Source organism: Aythya ferina, assembly GCF_964211825.1.
Source record: "Aythya ferina genome assembly, chromosome: 20".
In the NCBI taxonomy this organism is placed as follows: Eukaryota; Metazoa; Chordata; class Aves; order Anseriformes; family Anatidae; genus Aythya; species Aythya ferina.
Window position 1 is genome coordinate 5,466,831 of NC_140318.1, and position 21,818 is coordinate 5,488,648.

At 54.4% G+C, this 21,818-nt stretch overlaps 1 protein-coding gene across 2 annotated transcripts; it reads right to left on the reverse strand.

The window, feature by feature from the left end:
• Nucleotides 1–1,301: 1,301 nt before the first annotated feature.
• Nucleotides 1,302–20,191, reverse strand: FAM163B (family with sequence similarity 163 member B). Of its 2 annotated transcripts, none has more exons than XM_084494328.1 (3): nt 19,906–20,191; nt 2,786–3,064; nt 1,302–2,738 (listed from the first exon to the last, which is right to left on the reverse strand). In XM_084494328.1, exon 3 carries the CDS (start codon nt 2,735–2,737, stop codon nt 2,237–2,239), a length of 501 nt encoding a protein of 166 aa, XP_084350454.1. In that variant the 5' UTR covers nt 2,738; nt 2,786–3,064; nt 19,906–20,191; the 3' UTR covers nt 1,302–2,236. The 2 variants fall into 2 exon arrangements, with proteins under 2 accessions (XP_084350454.1, XP_084350455.1); XM_084494329.1 differs by having other exon boundaries at nt 1,302–2,626; nt 2,949–3,064; nt 19,906–20,176.
• Between the last annotated feature and the right edge of the window lie 1,627 nt (nt 20,192–21,818).

The window sequence follows — 21,818 nt, forward strand, 5'->3', positions numbered from 1 at the left end:
TGGGTGCTGGAGATGTTGGTGTCAGGGCTACCACTCTGTGTGCTGGGTCTCCTCCGGGGGGAAGAAGAGCAGCTCTCAGCCCACGAAGGGGAAATACGGCTGCTCTGATAGCCAGGCAGGGAAAAGTCCCTGAATTTGGGGCCTTTCTGGGCCGCTGCTCTGGGGTTTGGGATTCTCTGGGAGTTGGGTCCTGGGTTTATGAACTGCAAGGTTTTTCAGGAGCCTGCAGGCAGAAAGAGGTTCCAAAGATGGACCTCAAAATCCACGGCAAAGTAGTTCTTTTTTTTTTTTGCTTTTATTTTTTTCTTTGATGCCCGAAGTCCTGTACAATAGTTCACCAGGTGAAGGTTAGAGAAAGTCAATCATTTGCTTTGTTTCCAAGCTACACTGGAAGGAAAAAAAATAAAAAATAAAAGGAAGAAAAAGAAAAGGAAATAAAGGAAGGCCGGAAAGATAAGTACATTCACAAGAAATGCAAAGGATCTGAAGTCTAAATGCGTTTAACCAAACTGCAGTGAGCACTGTACAACCTGGCTGTGCCACCCGGAGCAGGGAGCTGCTCCCTGGAGCACAGCCCGGGCAGGACCAAACGCTGGATATTAAACGTGTACAAAACCAAGCCCAGACCCACCCCCCCCACCCCCCACCCTCCAAGAGAAACCCCAAAAAGTCAAAGATACTCTGCAAAGACCGACTTGTACCTCAAAAGGTTTGGTGGGGAATTAAAAGCCCTCACAGCTAAAATGTCCGGATGGGCTGCAGACAGTGCGGGTACACCGATGGCTGCGGAGCGCCGGCTTTTTTCTTCTCATCCCATCTTAAAAATCGATGCCTGACCCAGAGCACAGCGCTGAGGCCATCAGAGTCCATTTGCAGCCCCTGCACCCTCTGCTGCAGCAGGGCGAGCTGTCCCCCGAGTCCAAGGTGATGCTTTTAACCTGAAAACCGCACAGTCCGGGAGCAAGAGGGTACTTGTAAGACAAACCGTATGCGTGGAGGGTGGAATTGAGCCAGGAAGGGGAAAGCAGGGCCTGTGAGCACCCCATGGACGCACCAATGCAAGGTGCAGGTCCTGCTACCACAGCTGTAGCGATAACCAAACTGCTCCCTCGCTGCTTGGCCAGCACCCAGCACCAGCTCCGTGCCCATGCAGCCCTGGCCGGATCCAGCGCGGAGCTGGGGCAGAGCTGGTGCCACGATCCTGGCCAGGGGAAACAGCACAGGAAGAAACACAGAGGTGGCTCTGCCTGAATGTGAAGTGTTCTGACACATCCCTGGGAGGGGAGAAAGTTTCGTGGGTGTTTTTGTATTTTTTTAATATATATATATTTAATTAAATTTATTTTTAGCTTTTTTTTTTAAATAATAAAAAAGCATGTAAAAATGTGCACGCAGGGGCGTACGCACACATACGCGGCCACTCTCTTGCTCTCCCAGCGCTCAGCTCCCTAGATTAGAAGTAGCATATGGCGTTATTTGTTGGGGGCAGGCTGGTTATTTGGGGAGGGCAGCTCTGGGTCTTCCCTCCATCTGGAAGCGTTCTGTGCGTTGCTCCCACCTGGCAGCGCAGCCGAGCGTCTGTGCGCTTGCAAACCCACCCAGCCCGGCTCCATCGGGCTCAGACAAGCTCTGCACCCGCTGCCCCCAGCCCCTGAGGGTCTCACGGCTGCTACCCGGGGAGAAATGGCCAAGGGGGGCAGCGAGAGGGTGCAGGCACTGGGACAGGATGGGTGCGCACGTGTGCATGGCTGCAGCACGGAGTGGTGCAGGATGGGGTGGTGGAGGGGTGGGCAACAGGAGCCCTGCTTTGCCGGGGGACCATGGTGTGTGTGTGCACGCGTGTGTTTGCACACTAGGGCCAGGACCCCGTGGGTGCTGGGTGTCCCCGGGGAGCAGCACGAGGCATTTTGCAGCCACCCCTGCGCCCGTCGCCTGCCTGACACTCAGTGCTCCTGTCTGACGTGGAGGGGGGGCATTTACTCTGTATAAAAGGCTGCACAATATCAAAATCCTCTTTATAAAAGAAAAACAAAAATGCAAAGCAGCACTAGAAAACCTCGTGTCCCTGCTGCAACCGTCCTCACCCTCGCTTACCCCCCTTTTTGGTAAATGTTGCAATTTACCACGTCTCTGCCCACAGAACACAGCAATACATTCAACCCCCCCCCCCAAACCCTATTTATTTTTTTTCTTTAAAACTATTTTGTGGGTTTTAAAAAGTCCTTGGGATGCTGCCTCACACGTCGGTGCTGATGCTGCGGCTGCGGGAGAAGGCTTCCCGCATGGCCGAGAGCCGGTTGGGGTTGAGCGCCTGCAGGTTGCCCACGCTCACCGGCAGCTCCAGGTCTTCCTGGCTGACGGTTTGGTAGCTGACCCGGTCCCCCCCGTTGTGCAGCTCCTCGGGGGGCTCCTGCAGGAAGAAGGTGGGGGGCTCATACTGCCCGCAGCCGGGGCAGCCGCTCCGGCTCGGCGTCGCCTTCTTGCTGAAGGGCGAGGAGGCGTAGAGGGACGGGCCGTTGGTCAGCACTACGTTGCGGTTGCAGTGGAGCGGAGGGATGTGGGAGTGCACGGCGAAGTCGGGCTCCTCCTCGTCCTCCTCGGACTCATCCTTCTTGCAGCAGTAGTACTGGAACGGGACGGGGCTCAGCCGGGGTCCCAGTGCCACCACCGCGTCGCCACGCGCTAGGGAGGTGGGATCGGGCACGGGGACCCCCCTGTCCTGCCCCGGCCCTATCATGCTGCCCTGCTCCATCCCCATTTTGGAGTCCTGCCCCATCCCCATCACGGTGCCCTGCTCCATCCCCGTTTTGGTTTCCTGCCCCGTCCCCATCACAGTGCCCTGCCCCATCCCCATTTTGGTGTCCTGCCCCGTCCCCATCACGGTGCCCTACCCCGTCTCCATCCCCGTGCCCTGCCCCGTCCCCGTGATTCCACATCCCCAGCCTTACCTGGAGCCTACAGTAGCAGAGAACAGCGATTATACAAAGTAAAATGACAGTTGCTAATATTCCACCTGTGATGACCACGGTCCCGGCTGTCATTCGCCCTCTTCTCCATTAACAGCCTGTAACACAGAGCACACGGGGTGCTGGGGCGCAGTGCTGCCAGCCTGGGGGGGGGATGCTGTGCCTTTGTAGAGGGGTGAGGGCAGGATCAGGCCGGGTGCCAGCACTGGGAAAGCCATCAGGGGAGCCCTCGGCCCCTCTAAATGCCACCTGGCAGGTGGGAGAGGATGGAAAAAGCCTGGTGCAGTGAGGGGAGAGATTTACTGAGTGTTAGTGCACCCCGCAGGTGTGCCGAATAATTGAGCTGCAGCGACAGCACACCTCGAAGGGGGGGTGAACGGGGGTGCTGGGACCCTATGGGACTCGCACAAATGGTCCTACAGTGAAAATCCCATCCTGTGATGATGAGGGAAGCAGCAGCCACCAGTAAGCTGCCCCATCAGCCAGCTGAGAAGGGTGCCATGGGGTGCACAGCACCTCCGGATCTGTTCTGGCTACCAGCAGGCTGCTCCGAATGCAGGAGGGGGATAAAGGGAAATAAATCCTGCCCGGTGCCAGCACGGGGCTTGGCCATGAGCTCACAGCACCCCCGGTGCCCTCTGTGCCCTGTGCTGGGGACAGGAACCTGCCCACGGCTCCTGCCAGGAGCGCAGAGCTTCAGGAGCAGCATCGCAGTAAGGGGGGGGGGTGAGGTTGAGCTGTGCACATTTTTTCTCTGAGCCTATAATCCATTTTCCCCATGAAAACAATGTGGTATTTTAATTTGGAATAACTGGAACTGCTAAGTGAGCCTTTAATGACTGCAGGGACAGGCGCTCTCCTCTCCCCTCCCAAAGCAGCGAGCTGCGGTATGGGGTGGATCCGCCTGGCGCAGCAGGGACCGAGCTCTGTGCCTCATTTTGGGTAAGATGAAGTGTTGGGGGAGCACGGGGGTACCCGGGACGGTGCTTCTGAGAGCCCTGGGCACCCAAACCAAGCGTGCTGACCATCATGGGGATGCTGTGGTCAAGCCACTTGCTTGTTTCTCAGGGTAGCAACAGCAGCCACCTCTCCCCACAGTGCCCTTAGGGGAATTTGGGTGCTAGCATGGTAAAATGTGTAAGGTCCCCAGCCCTGTGCTGAGCAGACGCTGTGCACCATGCAGTGTGAGACAAGCCTGAGCCCTGCAATACTGGTGCAGGTCTTGCACTGAGCATCCTTGCCCCAGGAGCTCAGCAGAGGCTTGAAATTCCCTCCGGCCGTGCAGAACAAGACCGAGCTGTGCCCTGGGGGGGGATGTGAGGAGCAGCACCGCTGCCTGCACACACCTCATGCACTGACACCGGCATCACTGCACAGCCCCAGCAGCCCCTCAGTGCCACGAGAGTGGAGCTGGGAACAGGATCACCACCATAAATTAACAGAGAGAGTGAACTCTGACCACCTACCCGAGAAGCGCTTTAACAAAGCTGGCCTCCAGCTCGTGAGATCAGGTTAAAGAAAAAAAAAAAGAAAAAAAAAAAGAAACACCTAAAAAACAGCCACCCCAAACCCAAATTGCTTCAGCACCCGAGGAAAAGCAACCGTATCTGTCAGGGATTTAACCTGCTTCCAAAGAAAATAAATCTGCGGCATATTTTCAGGCGCTTAATGTCCTGCTAAAGTTGGGTAAGTGCTGAATGGATAAAGCAGTATCACATTTTATGTCGCTGCTGAGCGGGGCTGTAGGATTTATACCACCACTGTGCAACGTGAGAGCTTCTCATACTGCACAGCCACGGGGCAAGTGTGGGGCCGAATCCTGCCCTCATCCCTGGGGCAAAATGTTCTGTGGCGGCTCAGGGGGACACAGCCAGGGAAGTGTCCTCCCAAACTGCATTAGGGATTTGGGAACGCCTGCTCAGAAAGGGATTTAGGGCCGTGCTGGGTTCCCCTGCGCCTGCGCTGCTCCCGTTTCCATTAAATGGGTGCCCTGGGGCAAGCAAGGGGAGCACGAAGCGATGTGCCCTGCTTCCCTCCCCACTGGTGCCACCATGGTCGGCCAGATGTGCCACTCACAGCCACCACTCGACACAGAGCCAGACCTTTTGCATCTCACTTTTTCCCTCCCGTAACATACTTGTCTGATTAAAGCTGGGTACCTGGAAGCACTAAACTCTCCAGCGTGCAAAGGAAGAGGGGGGAAAAGCCCATAAGCAGAACAATTCCTGTCTAGACCTCCTTTTTACATTTGTTCCTAATTTCACGCTCCGCAGGCTCACAGATTCATATATTTAGTAATAAATATCTTGGTAAAAGGAAGTGCTTTGCAGCTCCGCTGTGGGCTCGGGGGAGGTATGCAGGAGCCCTGCTAGGAGGAGCGCAGGAACCAGCAGGCGCGTCCCACGGCCACTTGGCTCCTGCCTTCCCCCTGGGTAATGTGAGGAGCCCTCGAGCTACCAAGGACGCCCGAACACCCGAAAAGCTGAAGGTATTTCTCTGCACAGCTGTTTTGGGCTGCTCCTGGCTGAGCTGCTTTGGTTTAGGCACCGTCCTGTGCTGCTTGCCTGGTTTTGCTACGGCTGCAGCTCGAAGGGTCTGGATGGCATCAGCCCTGCAGCAGCTGGAAAGCCTAAAACATGAGCAATTGGACTTTGTTCCTCACAGCCTGGAGAGGACACGAGCAGAGCTCCCAGCAATTCTAGCCCTGGTTTGGTGGCTCCTTCCCTTGGTCCAGGTGCTGGAGCCCTCCAGCCACAGCAGGGTCTTGAAGAGCAGCCAGACCCTGCCTGGTGGTGGCTGAGGTGAGGCTGAGGTTTCTGTAAGAGACCTTCAGGTGCCAGTTAAACCAGCTTCTGACATTTGCAGGTGTAAGAAAAACCTTCAGACTGGACTGCTAGATGAACAGGGCCTCCACCCACCTCATCCCATTCCATGGCAACATAGTCACCCCAAGGCCTTTTGCACTAGCTGGAAGTACATTAATAGAAAAGACCAAAAATTGAGCCTGGTCAGTGTGCTGGTCCCACCAAAGCTCTGCCTGCCCCAGGAGACCGTGTTTTAGAGCAAAGAGCTGTGGCCACAGCTTGTCCTACAGCAACAGCGCTCCGTGCATCCCCTGCCAGCCCTGGGACCTGCAGCCAGAGGCCACACATCCAGCCCACGAAGGCTTCCAGGCCTTTTCTCAGCTCTTCCATGCACAGCTACACCTGATGCCATGCTTCTGATCAAGCCCCGCTTCAGAAGAAAGGAAAACAGCCCAGCAATTAGAAAAAGGGCAACGGGAGAGCACACGAGGCGTGCAGGATGCCCGAGCTGCAGCTTCCCAGAACTTCTTGCTGCTGCTTTACACCCCACAGCCAGGTGCAGGCAGCATCTGTGACCCAGGAACTTGGCCCAGAGGTTAGAAAGACATCTCCATGTAATGAACTGCTTTGGGAAGGGGAGACTGGATCTGAGCCCTTGATGCTGCAGTGTTTTGGGGGAACCTGGCCTGCTCTGGCCTCTCGGTGCCAGCGCTCTGCCCGAGGGTGAACCCCAAAGCAACCAGCAGGAGGGGAAGCCCAGCAAGCAGCCTCCAGCACGGGTGGTGGGAAGGCAGCAAATGAATGAGGAGCCCAAACCCATTTGGTGGCAAATAGAGCCATGTTGCGGCATTTCTCCCAGCGGCTGTAACCCTGCCCAGTCAATGAACAAGGGCCGGGCTCGAGGAGCAGCAGGGCAGCGTGCCAGCGGGAGGTTTGCACTCAGGGAGCTGGCAGGCAGGGCAGCTGCCAGGAACACGGGCACAGGACGAGGCTTCCTGGCTGAAACCCACTCCAGGCAGTGGGGCTGCGGCACCGCTCTGTGCTTTTTCTCTCTCTCATCCCCGTGACAGCAGCACCGCTGGCCTGGGGGCTGGTGCTCTGCACAGACAGCTGGCCTGCATGGGCAGTAACACAGCCAGGAGCTTTTACACCCCATCAGAATGGGAAGCAACCAAACCTCACACCCACCTGGAAGTGCTTGCCCCTTTCTACTGCCCTTATTGCTGTTGCCTGCCTCGAAGCCACTCACCGAGGCCACTGACCCCCCTCCAGAGGTAGCCCGCAGCTCGGCTAGGTCTGCAGGGACCCGGCTGGCTTCAGTCCCAGCCCTTCTCAAGCATCCCCCAAGCTCCTGCTGACATCCAGACCGGAAACAATCCATGGAGGAGGTGATCAATAGCTGCTTCCCAATTAATTCTTCAGCTGCCAGGCTCCTGCTGGCGCAGTGCTGAGCTCTGCAGAAGAGCATCCCGGGGCCATCGGGCTCAGCACAACCGGGGACCATGGCTGCTGGGGACAGGGAGGGCAGGAGGAAAATGCCTCTGCTCTGAGGCCACAGCTCCAGAAAGATAGCGGGAGCTTGTGGAGAAAAACAGAGCCCTCTCTCTGCTCAGAAGCTGGTCCAATGCTCCCTCCTGCTGGTTTTAGCTTCCCCTGGCAATGAGGCAAGCCTCAAGGTACATCAGGCTGATGCAGGATGAGCACTAGGGCAATACGGGCAGGTTGCATGGATCATAACCCCAGGTAAGCTGTTCCATGCCCTAGGATCGATCCTCTCTGCTCTGCTCCTTCCCAACCAGAAATGCTCCCGGAGCAGCGTGGACAGCCAGGCAATGGGGACTGTCAAATGTCACACTGTGAAATGTCACCAGTCCTTCTGTCTGCTCTTTTTATCATTCCACGCAATTTTATAGCCCATAGTGCTCTATTAAATATTATATGGCAGACCAAAGACCCAGAGAGAAGCCGCTGCTTTTCTGACAAGCTATATGAGACTCCTCCATATGCTGCGGACGCGGCGGGCGCGCATCCCCGCAGGCGGCAGCACCAGAGCAGCCGGGCTGTGCTCCTGTGCTGGAACAGCTCAGAGAGAGCAAAACCCAGCAGAGGATGCCCAGACAGCTTGTCAGGGACATCACACAGCGACAGCCACTCCGATTTTTTTTTTTTTTTCTTTTTTTCTGAATCTAGTATCACAGAAAGGCTTAAAAGAATCACAGATTCGTGGGACAATTAGGGACCCCCCACACACACACTAATTACCATTATTCATATTTAAAAGGGACATCAGCTCTTAGTGAGCCTTCTGAATGCTCAGCACACTCCAGCAGGCTGCCTTCAAAGGGATTCGATTTAGGGGATGCCAGCCTCAGCATGGAGCGAGAGGGAATATGTGCACTGCAATAATGAGGCAATAATGTCATTTAATACAACCTAATCACTCCTAATGAAAAATAATATTTGCACAGCTCATCAAAGCGGCATTGAGGCTTACTAAGCACAACTCCAGGCATGAATTTAAGTGAGTGCAGATGCTAAAAGGAAGGCAGCAGTGCTGCTGGGGAGGGATGGGGGGAACACTGGACAGTGCCATAGGAACGTCCTTCTTCCAGTGCCCTAGGACCATCCCAAAGGGACCAGGAAAGGAGTTTGTGGATGCTTCAGCATTGTCTGGAATTGAGCAAGGTACATTCACCCTGTTTCATCCCTCTGACCCTCTGGAAAACTGCAGAGAGCACAGCTGGGAGCAGGAGGGGACCAGACTGCTGAAAGCAGCCCTGCTGCAGCCCTACAAGGGCCCTGTGCAAACATCAGGACAGATTGAAAAGAAAAAAAAAAAAAAAAAGGAACCTGTGCGGAGGTGATGGGAGCTGCTACCAGACCACACCAGAGATGTCTGCTCTCCACATTTCCACCTGTTCCAGCCCAAACAATCTCAATCTGCATAAGTACCAGGAATTATTTCCATGCGCCAGCTGGAAAGCAGGCCGTCATCCAAAACACTCTTAAGCAGCCTAAACTCCTTAAAAAAAAAAAAAAAAAAGGCAAAAAAAAAAAAAAAGCAAGACAGGCTGTCTTTCCACCCTGCATCATTTAATCTCCTCTTGAATTATGGTTTAGTCAGCCCGAGATATTAGCATGAGAGAGAGCAGGGTTTTTTTTGGTATTAGCAGCTTGAGATAAGCCGCAATCACTGCTAAGTGGGAAATAAGTCTGGGGTAGGGACACACCCCCCAAGGAGACTTCTCCTCACCACAAATCTTGGCCTTGATTTGTACTTTTCCCTGTCCATGCAGGGATCTCCATCACCACCCAGCAAGGGGCAGTCTGCCGAGCAGGGGCTGAAAGATCACAAAGACCCAGTTGTCAGAGAGCTCTGCTGAAATGGTGCAGCAAAGGCAGAAAAGGGGGCGTTTGTCCTCCTGGAAGAGCAGTGCTTCCCAATATTGCTCCTTTCACTTGGATTTTGAAGGCTTTTAAGTACAGCAAAGAGCAGCTGCTGCCCTGAGAGCCTGATGCTGTGGGCAGGGGACGACACCTGAGGACCAGAGGATGTTTTACCAAGTGGCTGGTGCTGCTGCAGAGGACAAGGGCAAAAAATCTCCATGGGGCTCCTGAGAAAGTCTCCTGAGATGGGTCAGGGAGCCTCCATCCCCCTGTCCTGATCGTGGGGACAAGGCTGTGGTGGGCCAGTGGAACCACAATGGGGGATGGCGAGGTCCTGGTACCTTGGTGGCCCTACAAATCCACAGGAGCAGCACCTCATGGTGGCTGTCCCCACAAAAACTGCTGCAGCTGGGGGCATCTGGTGGCTCTGGCCCTGCATGGAGCCTTGGCCTTACGGGGAGGCGTTGGAGCAGCTGGCTTGCTGAGATGGACAGAGTCAGCCCCACGCTGTTAGGGACACCATGTGCTGGTGTTTGCCTCAGATAACCACAGCCAGCCCCAGCTGCGAATTCGGCCTTCGTGCAACACCTCAGCCAAAGCCCTGCTTGAGGCCAGGCCTCCCAACCCTTCCTCATGGCCAACAAAGCAGTGCCAGGCCTGAGAGTCAAAGCCTAGCTGTACTTATACCCATTTCACAGGCAGGCAAACCGAGACCTGGGCTGGTTGAGGTTCTGCCTTCGAGGCCGGGTTGCATTTCCAGCCCACGGTGGCTTCCCCCAGGCCAGGCACTGAGCTGGGGGCAGCTCCATGCTCCTTCCACACCCTGGTGCTTGTGCTGGGGAGGATGAGCCCCCACCTCACCCAGGACCCCTGTGGACACAGATCTTGGGCAGAGTGAATATTTGGGAGCTGCCCAATTCTGCCTCATTTGCTTGGGATTCAGGGACCCAGCAAGAACGGGGTGGAAGCAGCAGGAAGCACCATTTCCTTTGGTGCTCACTAAGTGAGCTGAGAGCTCCAGGGAGAGTCCCACATCTAGCTGCAGGAATGTGTTTTTTTTTGTTTGTTTGTTTGTTTTTGTTTTTGTTTGTTTGTTTGTTTGTTTGTTTGTTTCCCTATTTAGGATATTATGATGGGAACGGGTCCCTAGGTCTCTCCTGGTCATCACATTTGAAGTAAACCCATCTTGGCTGCCCAGAGGAGCCAGCAGCAGCCAGGGACGGGCCCTCAGGGCTGCCTGAACACCCACGCAGCCCTGCCTGGGATCTCGGAAGAGATACACCTTTCTGCCTTTAAAAAAAAATATAATCATAAAAAGGGTAGGGAGTTTCCATAGCTACAGCTTTACATCACTCTCACAGAGGCTCAGGTTCAACCCATGCAAGGAAAAGCAAGCAGGGTGTTTTTTTCCCACTCCAGCCCGGCAAGTTAGCACGGTGCATGAATAAATAAGTGGAGGAGTGAAGAGCTTTTGGAAACACATCTGAATGCTGAGGGCTGCTGCTCACCCTGCATCTGCCTCACCCAACACTTGTGTGGGGTCTGAGTTCCTTTGCAGGTGGCATTGAGCCCCCAGGGCTGGTGCCAGCACCACGCTTCATGGCGAGGGATGCAGAGGTTGATGATGAACAAGGAGCAATGGGTTTCCTCATTGCTTGTGACCAGGAGTTTCCTTAAAGTCTCCTTATGCTCTCATTTATTTATTTTTATAAGGATTTATCATTGCTGCATCAGGGAAATTAATAGGGGCCATCAGTTTTCAGACTCTCGGCAACTTTACTGAAACATTTCCAGTAAATTTCCCTTTTTTCCCTCACCTTGCTTCTGTTACAGCTTTTCCTGAGAGATCAGAGAAGGAAAGGTTTAACTCAAAGGGAGAGAAACCCACCACAACAAAACAAGCACAAGCAAAAAGGCGGAAAAGATAAAGTAATTCATACAGCTCAGCTGAAAACCATCATTAGCCGAATAAAGAGAGAGAGAAAAACCTTCACACAAATTGTTCCACTTAGAAACACGTGGGCTTAGCAGAGCTGCTGAGATCAAATGTTTGAAATATCGACTGTTCCCAGGGATGGCATCTTTCAGGAACCAAAACACATGCCTTGGTGTATCTTTTTTGCCTAGCATCAGCATCAGGACGACGCAGCCACTGCCTTTGAAATGACTCCGTGATGCTGGAGAGGCCCCGGGGAGCGATGTGCTGCTTTGTGCTCCCCCCTCACGGCTCACTCATCCTCTCGCTGTGTCCCCCAGGGTCAGAGGAGCAATACCGCTGGCATAGGCTGACTGGGAGAGGCTTGTTCCCAAGCCCACAGGCCCTTCATATTCTCCCTCCTCGGGGTAGGGATGGGGCAGGATGCTCCAGCTGCTTGGTGCCTGGGTGTTGCAGCCTCGTTGCTCCTCGTATCTGCAGCAAATCAGCGCCCCGGCAGTCTGCAGTTCCTGCCTTCCTCACTTAAATTAGGCCTGATTTGTGGCACCCTAAAGCACCGGAAAATGCCAAATATCTCCTCTTTAAAAGCCAAGCCTTAGACCAGCACTCTGAATCACCAGTCTGCCCTGAGCGACAAAGCCTCTGCATGGCTCCCATCCCCTGGCCCTGCTTAGGGGCAGTCTGGCTGGGTACCAACAGCAGCCATGCCTCCCCTGGGATGCTCTGTGCTTGGGGGTTTGGGTTACAGCAGCCCCATGAGGACGTGCATGCAGGAATCCATCCACTCGGGCCAAGCAGGAGGAGGCTCGCACCCATCACTGCCCCCCTCCAGCTTCCAAACCCTACCCGAATTTCACCTTTCCTCATTCAAGCACTGAGAAAGCTTGCTACACTTGAACAAGTTAGCTGGAACTCGTTGGGAAGAAGGAATGAGGTATTGCTAAATAGCTCTTTCCACCCCAGAGCTAATAGCTCAGTTGGGACAAATTGGGAACTAATGACAGCAATAACAAAACTTTTCATTCTCTGATTTCCTGCGCTACCTAAATGTCACTCCAGCCATGGTAGTATCACAACAAGCACTTATTTAACAGCCCACCCCAATAGTAAACCATGCATAAAGCTGTATAACAGAGAAGTTTAAGACTTACAAAACCCAAACCTGCAGGCGTGTGCCACTGCCTCTGCCTGGGAGACTGGAGCTCATTGACACGCAGGTCCCTGGCATGCGGTGGAGCGCTGCCTGTGGGAGATGCCCCTCACAGGGTTAGACTGACCACAGGGCTCCTTTGGGAGTCAGAAATGCTCTCACTGCTGTCTGCAGCCCCAGCCTGTCGTTGTCTGGTAAAACACAGCAGCCCTGGGCCACGTGCTGACAAGCACAGGGCTCCAAGTGCGAAGGTTTGCCTACGGCTGCTCCATGTCGGGGATTTCTTCTGCGCTCACAGGATGCTTCAGTTCTGCTTCAGGTTGGTTTAGCTGGGATATCATGAAATTGGGCAACGTCGTGTTATTCACACTACGATGTTAGCATTCGTGTCACACAAAGCGTTTTTTCTTTTAAGATTCCTGTAAATGCTCTCATCTGTATTCATTTTCGGAAATCTTCTCTTTTTGAGGAAAACCCAAGCACTGGTTACAGCAAGAACATTTCAGCATTTGAAGGTTTACACATTTCTGAGTCTGGGCAACTCTAATCCTCTGCAGTCAGTAGCACTGCCACAAGCCAGTAATATTTATGTTTTTTATTTGCTTTCAATCAAGTCAGACAATATTTTAAGACTTGCCCTTTGTCTGCCAATCCTACCAGTCAACAATATATCATAATATTTACAAAAGTAACCAGGCAGCAAGTAAGATTAGTGCTTGGTTTCTCAGAATCTGGTATTATAGTCTTGTGTTTTCTATAACCTATTCTGTTTTATTTAAAAATAAAACAAAAACAAAACTACGATGCCAGAAACTCAAGGGAAAATATGCGCCACCAAGAAAATCCCATTTTCTGTGGGCTGAGTCTGCTCCCACGAGCCACCGTGAGAACTGGGAATAACTCTTGGGAAGCCAGCAATGCTAAACTGTCGCAAATCAGAAAAAAAAAAAAAAAAAGGAAGCTGGAGCTGTCTAATATTAATTGAATAAATATTATCCTTGTCTTTATCCCAGGGGAATAAGCCTGCCCATGGGATGGGACATCCAACGCCAGCCAGGGGGGACACAGGCAGGCGTCCACTGCAAGGAGCAGCCAGGTTCAGCCGTGCTCAGGAGCTGAAGACAGCCAGGAGATGCTGCCCCTGGGGAAATCCTGGCTGCAGCCCTGCCAGGAGGCACCCCTGGCACTTCGAGCACCTGGATTTAGGCATGGTGGTTTTGTGTGTGCGAAGTGCTGGGTACCTTGGGGGCTTCTGCCCCCGCTGCAGTGAGCTGAGCCACGCCAGCACCCCTTCCTGCACCACAGAGCTCAGTCCTCTGGGTACAATAAAATAAATAACACCTAAGTGACAACCTAACCTCAATATTTGCCTAATTGCAAACCCTAATCAACATTTCTTATCCTCCCGTTCCTACCCCTGCTCCCACTCCCACAGCACGGCTCTTTTCCCCCAGGTCCCCTCGCTAATCTTTCCAGGGCTTAGCTACCTGGCAAGCAACACCGATCAGAATAAGAGAGATCCTTTTCCTGCCACACGAGAGCTTTATAACTGAGATCCCTGCAAAGGGAGGGAAATTGGCCAAGCTCGAGGGTTTTTGGCCAAGCTCGAGGGCAATTGCCCTCAAGGCCACGCATCTCCCGGGTTGCTCCAGCAGCTGGGGTGCCGAAGCCCTTCCTCAGAGCCGAGTCTCTGGCAGCATTAATACTGTATTTTTTCCCCAGAGGGAGCCTAGCTTGCATTTCCACAAAAAGCATAGTATCTTGCCATGTAACACACGTATATTTTGTTAACTGCAGAGTGGCGACATGCCCGCTATTGTACAGCGAATGATTTCTACAGCTGAAGTTGCAGCGAAGTCAAATTGCAGCAATTACTGACATCAAAGGAGAGCCGCTGCTGACTGTCCATCATCCTAAATATTGAAGAGCTGGCCGGGTTTTTCCTAAGGCAGCCTGCCCTTTCCATGTTACCCAGCCCTTAACAGCATCAACGTGCTGGCTGCCGCTAGAGGGATGCACGGGGCTCGCAGGGCGCAGCGGGTGCTGGCGGGCAGAGCCCCAACATCTGCACCTTGGACAGTGGATGCCAGGCCCAAGGAAGGGTGGAAAGCCAGGAATAATGATGTGCAGCATCATCTGCAGGGGCATGCCAGGCCCAACAGGCAGCCAGCAAAGGGGAGACTCCCTGCACGCAGCGGTTTGCAGCCTGGCTGTAAAGGGAGACACCAGAAACAGAAAAAAAAAAAAAGAAAAAAAGAGAGAGTTCATGGTTTGCCAGAGCTTGGGCAGGAAAGCCCACGACAGATCTTGAAGCAGAGCCAAATCCATACTGAGAGCAAAGGGGAGCCAGCCATAAATGCACAGCAAAGGCAGCTCCCTGTGCACAAAGGGGAAGCGCTCGGGGAATTCAGAGCACGAGCTCTGTCCTTGCCAGGCACCTCAGAAAATACTTGGTGTTCCTGGGGGAAAAGGGCAAGCAACCTAGGGGAGAAAAGGTGGAATATCGAGAATGAAAATGAGCCAGGCACTTTGCAGGTAGGTTGTTTTTGCCTCTAAGCAGGTGGCTTAGCAGAGCTGCAGCTTGCACACTGGAAAGCGGCCGCGCCAGGGACTCGTCTGGTCCGTGCCTGTGAGCTCCTGTCTCCTGACACGCCTGGGCACACTCACAGCAAACACCAGCCTGGATGGCCTCCCTGTGTCACCTGCTACAAGAAACTCCAGGACATCTTCCTTCTGGGGCTTGTGGCAGCCTCTGAATCTCGAGACATTTTGGTCTGCTTCAGCTGGAGCAGCCTGAGTTGGGGCAACACTGGGGGACATGATGATGACTGAACCCGTTGCATCCCCTGGCCATCTGGGTCATCCTCTTCCCATGAGAGCTCCATTTCCTTTCATTAATTTCATTAATTCTCCCCTTTAACCTCAGTGAACTGCTTGGTGAGTAAAGAGACAACCTGGCTTTGGCTTTGTGCCCCCATCTCACTCACCCCACATCCCCCACAGAGAAAATTCATGGGAAAACAGAACGTGAGAGGTAGGAGGACGGGATGCGATCTCCCCATCACAGCTCTCCAGGGCACGTGAAACAACCAGCGAGAATGGCTGCTGCTTGCCCGTGGCCAAGGCAAGAACCAAGGAGAGATTTCTGCCATGTGAGGCTGGAGTGAGTGGCAGCAGAGCCACGTCCCCTCTGCCACGTGCTCTCAAGTCCTTGTCACCTGGCTGAGGGCAGGGGCAGCTAGTTGGCCCTACGCTTCTGCAAAAATTCACTTGCCCTTTTTTTTTTCCCTTTTTTAATACAGCTGTTATTCACTGACCGGGGCCATGAAGACGTGTTCCTCAGAGCATCTCCCGCAGCAGGCACCAAGCAGCCTCCTGCCAGCCTCCCCTCACCCTGCAGAGCCTCTTGCCCCCCATCTCCAGTGCTCAGCGCTGACCTTACCCCCTGCAAACCACAACTTTATTCTTTTCAGAGCCTCGGGGATGATTTTATCTTACCCTCCACTAAAGTGGATCCTAATGTCCAATTGTGCTGACCCAAGAAATATTTTTACTGAGGACTAACAGTGGGCTCCCCTACACCGCCTGTGCCCCCCAGCCTGCTGCTCCCGCATCAGGCACACGCTGCCAGGGCTAGGTCTGACAGCACTGAAGGAAACAGCAAAATCTCTGCCCATTTTCCGCTTGGATCAGGTCCCTGGCCTGCCAGTCACAGGCTCAGACTTGCTTTTGGGTTTCTGCTAACTTTCCTCTAAAACGGCCCTCAGAAAAAGGCAATTATCACAGGGCCATTAAGGCTCTCCCCGGTGCACGGCCAGATAACTCGCTCGGAGTCTCTTGAAATAACCTTTAAACAATAGATCCTGTCTTGTTTGCTGAATGTTTCCGAGCTCAACAGTAATGCATCCAGATGTCAGCCGTGTCTCCTGTAGGCCTAACTATTTCTGGAAACACACCAAGGGCAAGTTGTTTGGGTAATGTCAGATATTGTTGCAGAGGGAACGTGACAAGTTCCCAGCCCTTCGATAAAAGCCGTGGAGCACGGAGAGGCTGCTTGGGGTGGCAGGGCTGGGGGCTCAGGGGTACAGCAGGACCCCAGCCCGTGTCCCTTCTCGTGCCTCATCCCCTGCACGATGCTGGCTGGGTACCAGAAGATGGGGAGAGCCTGAGCTTGGCAAGCTCAGGGCTGCAATCTTGGTGCTTGTTGCTTCAGGTGGCTTTGGTCCTGGAGGTAAGGAATGGGAGAGAAGCACTGGAGAGAGCCAGGAGGGGCTGAGCCACCCAGGTGGCAAATTTGGGGAGCAAGCCTCGGCTCATCCCGTGCCGTTATTGGGAATGAATCTGAGCACCAGCCCTGCCCCACTGCAGGTGCTTGCTGCAAAAACCCTGCCTGAAGTGAGGCAAAACCAAACCCAGCCCCTGACTCATCGCTGGCCTCCACCCTGCAGCCCCCACGAGCACACGGCCAGGGAGGTGCCAGCAGCTCCCCTCCATGAGAAATCCCAACCCACGGCCACGAGGGACGGGGTGACATCAGCTGTGCTGGGACTGCCAAGCCCCAAACTCTTTGTGCAAACACAAAATGAGCTGGAAGCCACGGGGGCTGAGCTGCCTGTGCCCAGTGGTGGCTTTGTCACCTCATCTCCGCATTGGCCTTCCCACGGATGTCTTCACCAGCAGCAGCATCACCCAGGAACGCATCACTTGGTCTCTGCAGAGCCAGCCCTTATGATTTTGGCCTGATTCAGCCCCATTCCTCATCCCTCCACGCTGCCTCTGGCAGACACCTGATTAAATGCTTCATCCACAGGAGCCAGGTCCTCCCGTTGGGGCCCTGATCTGCTGCTACCAGCTCCTGGCTCACATTGAGCTGTCTGAGGACACTTCAAAATCTTATTTCGACTTTTCACTTTTCCGACCTTTTCTCCCCTCCAACCTTTCCAGCTGACCTCTGTGCAGCGCTGTTCTGGCAGGGCTCAGAGGGTGCTGAGCTCCCAGCCTCATCTGGATTGATCCCAGCTGTGATCCAAAGGCAGCTGGGACTTCTGGAGCAGGTCAGAGGCCATCACCCAGCGTATTTTTAGTCCCTCTGCCAAGCTGTGGTGCTAGAACATACGCTTTTTTTCTCAGGCAAAGGGTGAACAAATCCTGCCTGCTGCAATAAATTAGCTCACGAGGAGAGAAGGAGACAGACAACACGGGGAGAAGTGTAAATTAGAACGGGAACGAACTGCAAGTTCAAGCCCAGCACCTGCCACCTCTCCTCCATCCCTCCCCTGCTCTTCTCCAGGGCTGTCACATCACAGCCGTGCCCGCGGGAGCCCTGCCAGCGGCACGCACCTCTTCGCTGGCCATGTCCTAATCCATATCCATTACAACACGACAGCCAGGTACCCGAATGTGATGGGCAGGAAGGTTGTTACTGTTCCTTACAACGCCGCTAACACAGCTGGGCACCGCACAGCCAAATGGGAAGCTCCCAGGTAGGTGAACACCTTGCAGCTGCGAAAATCCCCACTGAACCCCAGGCAGAGCACTGAGGATGTGTCCTGCTGAGCCCAAGGACCAGTGTCAGAAGTTTCTTTGCCAGCCAAGCTCCCTGGGCTGTGCAAAAATGCCCCAGGGCGTCCCGCAGGTCCCTGTTACTTCAGAACGTTTTCTGGGCTTGCAGAGCCCCTGTGGCCAAACCTGCAGGCTCAGCTCTCGTGTCACCTACGTGAGGGTTTGGGCTCAGCTGGACCCATCCACCAGGCTTTGCTGAAAGCAAACAGGAGCGTGGCAGAGCTGCAGTCAGTAAACACGGTGCTGGGCACGGTCTGCATCCTTCGTGTGCAGGTAGGCACGCGCAGGGGAGAGCCACCTGCATTAGCAATCCGCATTACTGATGGAAAACAGGAACAAGCCCAGAGATGCTGTTCCCTTCCTTTCCCCTCACATCCACTCATCTTTCGTAAGCAAACCCCAATGTATTGAAGGGTGATAAATCACTGTCAGTCCCCCCAGGGGGGATTTTGTTGAATTTCTTTATCTCCCTTGAGCACCAGCGCTGTTTCCTAAGACTTCTTGTCACCGTTCTGCACAGGAACGCTGACATGCAGAGGAAGGAGGTTACGGTTTAATTACAGCTGCACGCTCTTTAAGGTGTTTAAAATCTCTTTTCACCGACTGACAGCCGTAATGTATCTTTCTGCTAATTTCAGCTGAGAAGAAAAACAGCCATAAAAGGCTGCAAACAAGCCTCCGTTCTTCACATGCCATCGCACCGGGGCAAGCACCTAAAGACAGCTGTGTGGCTAGCTCAGGCACATGCTTTCTGCACAATTTACATAAACTCTTTTCCCTTAACAGCATTATAATTTAGATGCTTACTCGGTGAGGATGTAAGACGCGAGGACTAAAACCCAATCAGGCCGGGCACTGCTGCTCAAACGGGGTCACCGAGGAGCACTGCCTGCACCCTGAGCATCGGGATGCCAGCCGGGTCTCCCTGAATGACAGCCATCCATCATGGAAGACCTGAGCGCACGGCTTCACCACCTAGGTTTTATGCTGATTTCACCGCTCGTTTCAGGCTGGAAGACAATCTGTTGAACCTCCAAGTGCAGTCTTCTCTTACCTTTAATTTATTCTGTCAGAAAACTGTCTACCTTAATGAGTACGAGCACACCCCCACTGCCTTCCAAGTTGGGTGATCTGTTATGTCAAATATAAATAATCCTGTCTGAAACCACTCGATACGGGGAAATGAAAAGCCATCTTCCCTCGGGGGATTTCTCTCCCACGCAGCCCCCCCATCCTGCAGAGCGAACGACGGCCATGTGCTTCCGCGAGCTCAGCCCCAGCCAGCTGCTGTCTTACCCAAACCCCGCTACGAGCAGCCCCCAGATAATTTTGCCATCCCCTTCCTTGCATTTCTTCGCCGTGCGTGAGCTCGGGGGGCTGCTCTGCTGCTTAACTGGGGGTGATCACAAACTCAGCTGGGTGCCGGGGGGGGGTTCCTGTGTCCTTCAGAGCCAGGATGCCGGACAGGAATGGTCCCTCATCCTGGCTGCCTGGCTGTGTGTGAGATGCCCAGAGGGGGTACCCAGAGAGGCCAGATTTGTCCCCACGCCACGTGCAGGAAGGAGGGCGAGCTGTCCCCGGAGCGAAGGACACGACCTGAGCACCCAGCCAGGGCACGGCGTGGGGGCATCTCCCCCCCCCCAGCCCTGAGAGAGGCTTTCGTGTCCTTCTCCAGAGCTGAGGCTTTGAGGCTGGCGATGCTGTAGGAACCAGCAGCACTGATCCTGGAGCACCCCGGTGTTTTTCATCCTGCTCTAAGGCGGTTGGGTTTGACTGGCCCCACAGAGACGGGCTCTGGGAGAGCGGATGCTGTGCAATACTCAAACCCCTCTCCAAATCCCCTGCCAGCCCCAGCGCTGGAGCCAGAGCTCGTCCTCTGCCTGCTCTCCTTGTGGGCATCCCCCAGGGCTGGGGGCTAGCTGTTGGGGTCCCACAGCCCCAGTCCCACCCCAGTTTAACCAGCAAACCAGTTTAGGATGCACCGGGAAGAGGAAAGGGGGAGAAGAGGAGGAAACAGGGGAAAAAAGGGAAGACCCCCCCCGCGGCAAAGGATGGGGCAGGGTGCCATCCCCTCTCTGCCACCTTCCCAGACCCCGTTACCTTCGCTCGGGGGGAATCGTGCCGGATCTCTCAGGTGAGGACCGCGTCTCCCGAAGTCTCGGAGCGCATCAACGTGGGGACGAAACCAAGAAAGAGTTAAAAAAAAAAATAAAATAAAAAATAAAAAATAATAAAATAAAATAAAATAAATAAAGAGACAGAGAGAAAAATTAAAACCAAGACAAAATAACGAGAAAACAAAGCCAGGCCGAGGCCAGCTCGGGGTGCGGAGCGGAGGAGCGGGCGGCGGGCACCCTCTCGGCACACGGCCGGTGCCGGCAGCCGCGGCGGTGCGGGGGGGGCCGGGGGGGTGGGAGCCGCTCCCTCCCCGCCGGGGCCGCCAATGAGGGCGGTGCGGAGAAGCGCTGCGCCCCCCCAGCCCCGGCAGCACGGAGCGAGCCGGCGGGGTCCCCCCCTCCTTTCTTCTCCTCCATCCTCCCCCCTCGCCATCCCCGCCCTCCGCAAGCCGCTGGCGAGCGGGAGGTGCTGGGGGGGGTCCCCCCAGGTCTCCCCTATCCATCCTGTGGTGTGGAGCACAGATTGATGGAGACACCCCCACCCCCCTGTATCCCCCTCCTTCGGCCCCAATGAATCAGGAACCCCCCCTTCATGGGGTCCGGTTGTCCCTGCGTAGAGCCTGGGAGGGGTTTGGCCCTGGTGCCTTCATCCCCGGTGCAGGGAAAGCATCCTCCCCCTGCAAGGGGGTGTGTGGGGGGAAAGGAGTGACCCCCACCATATGTCCTGGTTAACCTCACAAGAGTGACCCCCACCGTATGCCCCATTTAGCCCAACAAGCATCCCAAGGCTTTTTACACGTTACGTGGCTCTGCCCCGTGTGCCATTCACCAGGGACCATGCTGAGGTTTTTGCCCCCTGGTTTTGGCAGCATCTCTCCGTGTCCCTTCCAGCACCACCTCAGCTACTTTAGAAGTCCTCCCCCGCGGCTGTCTCTGAAGGTGCTGGCCCCGTACACGGTGTGTCCAGCAGCAGCAGGGTGACCCATGGGATTTCATCAGTGTCAGGGTGGTTATCACAGAGTGCTTGAGGTGGAAAGGGAAAAGGTTATTGTGACCTCGAGCTGAAGGGAGAAGCACTGGGGAGCAGAACTTGGGTGAAAACCTGCTGATTTGAGTCGCTGTTACCTCTCAAGCAGACGGGAACCCCCAGAGCACCCGGCACTGAAACCACTGTCCCCTGTCCCCAGGCTGCTGTGACCAGGGAGCACAAACTGCCCCAGCTCTCCCCCTGCCTTCCCCCTGCGGAGCCGAGCAGTGCCCTCACTCCCCTGGGCACATCTCAGGAGGCTGTGACAGCCCTGCTGACCTGCACCCTGTGCCATTAGCCTGGGCTGCTGTCCCCATGCTGTACGAAAGCTGCTGGGCTCCTGTGTAGGGCAGGGACCCTTTTTAGGCCACCCTCCAGCCTCCTTGTGATAACGCTGGGAGATGAGCGCAGTCATCCCGGAGCACCTCTGCCTATAGGGACACGTGCCTTTCGTCTTGCAGCTCTCATTTCCCTGGCCTGACTTGTGCCTGTGGTCCCAAAGTTATTCCTAATGGCAAACTTCATTTTTCTCTTCTGTTTGAGCCCACTGACACTCATTCTGTCCTTCTTGACTGATGGGAACAATCAGTCCCCGGTCCTTTTATAGCGCATCTGCTCTCCTTGAGATGCTATCGCTTATAGCACTCTTTTAATCTATGGAGAGGGAAACAGTTGCATTAAATTAATTGCTCCCTAAATAAACTAATTACTGCCAGTAATTTCAGCACACTTTGCACGCAGTTCAGACGCCTGTGCAGAGAGCTGCAACACAAGCCATCCAGTCTGACAGCCAGAAACGAAAGCAAGGGGACAAAACGTAGGTTATCTTCAGAGGGTCTACTTCAGGCTATTATTGTTTAATTATCATA

Excerpts from the sequence above, each read along its gene's own strand:
- FAM163B (XM_084494328.1), bottom strand. The coding sequence starts at position 2,737 with ATGATAGGGCCGGGGCAGGACAGGGGGGTCCCCGTGCCCGATCCCACC.